The sequence below is a fragment of the Quercus lobata genome, chromosome 11 (assembly GCF_001633185.2).
Source record: "Quercus lobata isolate SW786 chromosome 11, ValleyOak3.0 Primary Assembly, whole genome shotgun sequence".
Lineage (NCBI taxonomy): Eukaryota > Viridiplantae > Streptophyta > Magnoliopsida > Fagales > Fagaceae > Quercus > Quercus lobata.
In genome coordinates, this window is record NC_044914.1 from 15385364 (window position 1) to 15387249 (window position 1886).

At 34.4% G+C, this 1886-nt stretch overlaps 1 protein-coding gene across 1 annotated transcript; it reads left to right on the forward strand.

The window, feature by feature from the left end:
* Positions 1-311: 311 nt before the first annotated feature.
* On the forward strand, positions 312-1163 carry LOC115966447 (transcription factor MYC2-like). Its single transcript, XM_031085681.1, has one exon. It carries the CDS (start codon positions 312-314, stop codon positions 1161-1163), a length of 852 nt encoding a protein of 283 aa, XP_030941541.1.
* The last annotated feature ends 723 nt before the right edge of the window (positions 1164-1886 follow it).

Genomic DNA, 1886 nt, shown 5'->3' on the forward strand with positions numbered 1-1886 from the left:
CGGCAACTCCATTTGTGGATCCCTACTAGTTAGTACTTGCATCAATCTTTCCCTGTAATCAAAGTTTAGTCTGGTGGAACCAATAAGGCAAGAACCACTCATGAGGTAATGATTTAAAAGCAAGTTTTAGTTGAATGAGATATTAATTGAAATTCATCATTTATTTGATTTCATAATTGTTGGTTATGTGTGTTTTCATTTGAAGGGAGATGGAAATCATGGACGCAGTTGAAAGATATGTTTAGAAACTGTTTGCGTTTATAAATTATCCACCTTTGGGCTCTTTGATAGAATCCATTGCCTCACTTACCATGTCTCAGCCTAGTAAAGCAATTAGTGAAGATAGAGTTCCAGAAGCTACTGCTTCCATAGCTTCAATCTTTCCACCAAACAATTCTGAGTCTTCTGGTTCAGCACCTAATGAAACAATTCCACAAATCTCTCATTCCATAGCATCAGTCTTCCCACCAACCAAGTCTCAGTCTGACAGCTCAGAATCCAATGAAAGAAACCTACAACCACAACAGACTCATCCCATACAGTCAATCTTCCAGCCAACCACGTCGCATACAAGCAGTTCGGATAGCCTGCATAAATGTTCTTCTTCTACTTCAATACAAGCACATTTTCGATCAAATAAATTGGAACATTCTACTGAATCAATCCAAAACAGTACTTCAATCCGATTGTCTGAACCTGAAAGAGTTCCTCTGAGTAGAGTGGAAGAAAGGCTGAGCAGAGATCAGATTAAGCAGCTGATACATATGCTTCGAGTCATGGTTCCAGCCAATTCAAAAACGAGCTTGGAATGCCTCCTCGACAGCACGACAACGTATATAAACGAGCTGAAGGGGAAACACCAGAGTTCGGAGTGCCATAAGGAGTACTTGCAGAAGCAATTGGAGAGCTTGGTGAATAATATCAACGTGGGGATAGCGGGAAGGAATGCGACGATTTTGATCCAATGTAGTAAGAATCACTCACCCTCGACCTTAATGGTGGCGTTGATGGAGCTAGAGTTAGATGTGTACAATGCGACCTGGACAGTGGTGAACGATTTGATGATGCTACATGCTGTGGTGAACATGGAAAGTGGATTTTACACACAAGAGCAGCTCAGGCTAGCGTTATTGGCCAAACTTGGCCTAGCATTCTTTCAGTAGGAGCAACTAGAGCTGCTCTTCTTTTTCTTCTTTTTTTTTCCTCGAACTTTCTACGAATAAGCCAATAAGATTTTATTTGGTTATTTAGCTTATTTTCAATGCTGGCTCAATCTGTGCAATGAATAGAGATCTTTTATACTATTTTTTATGTTCCACTAATTATAGTTTGCTATTTATTTTTTTTTTTCATTTTAAATTTTGACTAATTTATAAGGAAAGTTAAACAAATATATGATAAATTGTGATTGAAAGAATATAAAGTGAAACACATAAAATAGTACAGAGGATTTGTATTCCTGAACAATTGTCTCAACTCTCAAATAAAAAACGACAAGTCCTCTATAATACTTTTTGTGTACTACTTTATAATTACAATTTGCTATGTGTATGATTTTTTTTTTCCCCATTTTCAACTTTAGTTATTTTATATATATATTATTTTATATTTAAAATTTTTAGATTAAAAAATATTATATATATTCTAAAATCACATGTCATGTGCTCAATGATTTAAGTGCACTACATGGATATTATATGAAAGTATGAAATATTTTTTAACAATTTGCTAATAGTAGGTAACACTAAGATTATGATTAAATCAATTATAAATCATAAATATGTGATGAAAACAATTGAAATCTAAATGGCATAATAAGAAAGGAATCAATGTTAAAGACATATTGCATTTTTCACAAAAACCTCTTCTTCTAAAATTATAATCTA

Coding starts and splice junctions, on each gene's coding strand:
- LOC115966447 (XM_031085681.1), top strand. CDS start 312: ATGTCTCAGCCTAGTAAAGCAATTAGTGAAGATAGAGTTCCAGAAGCT.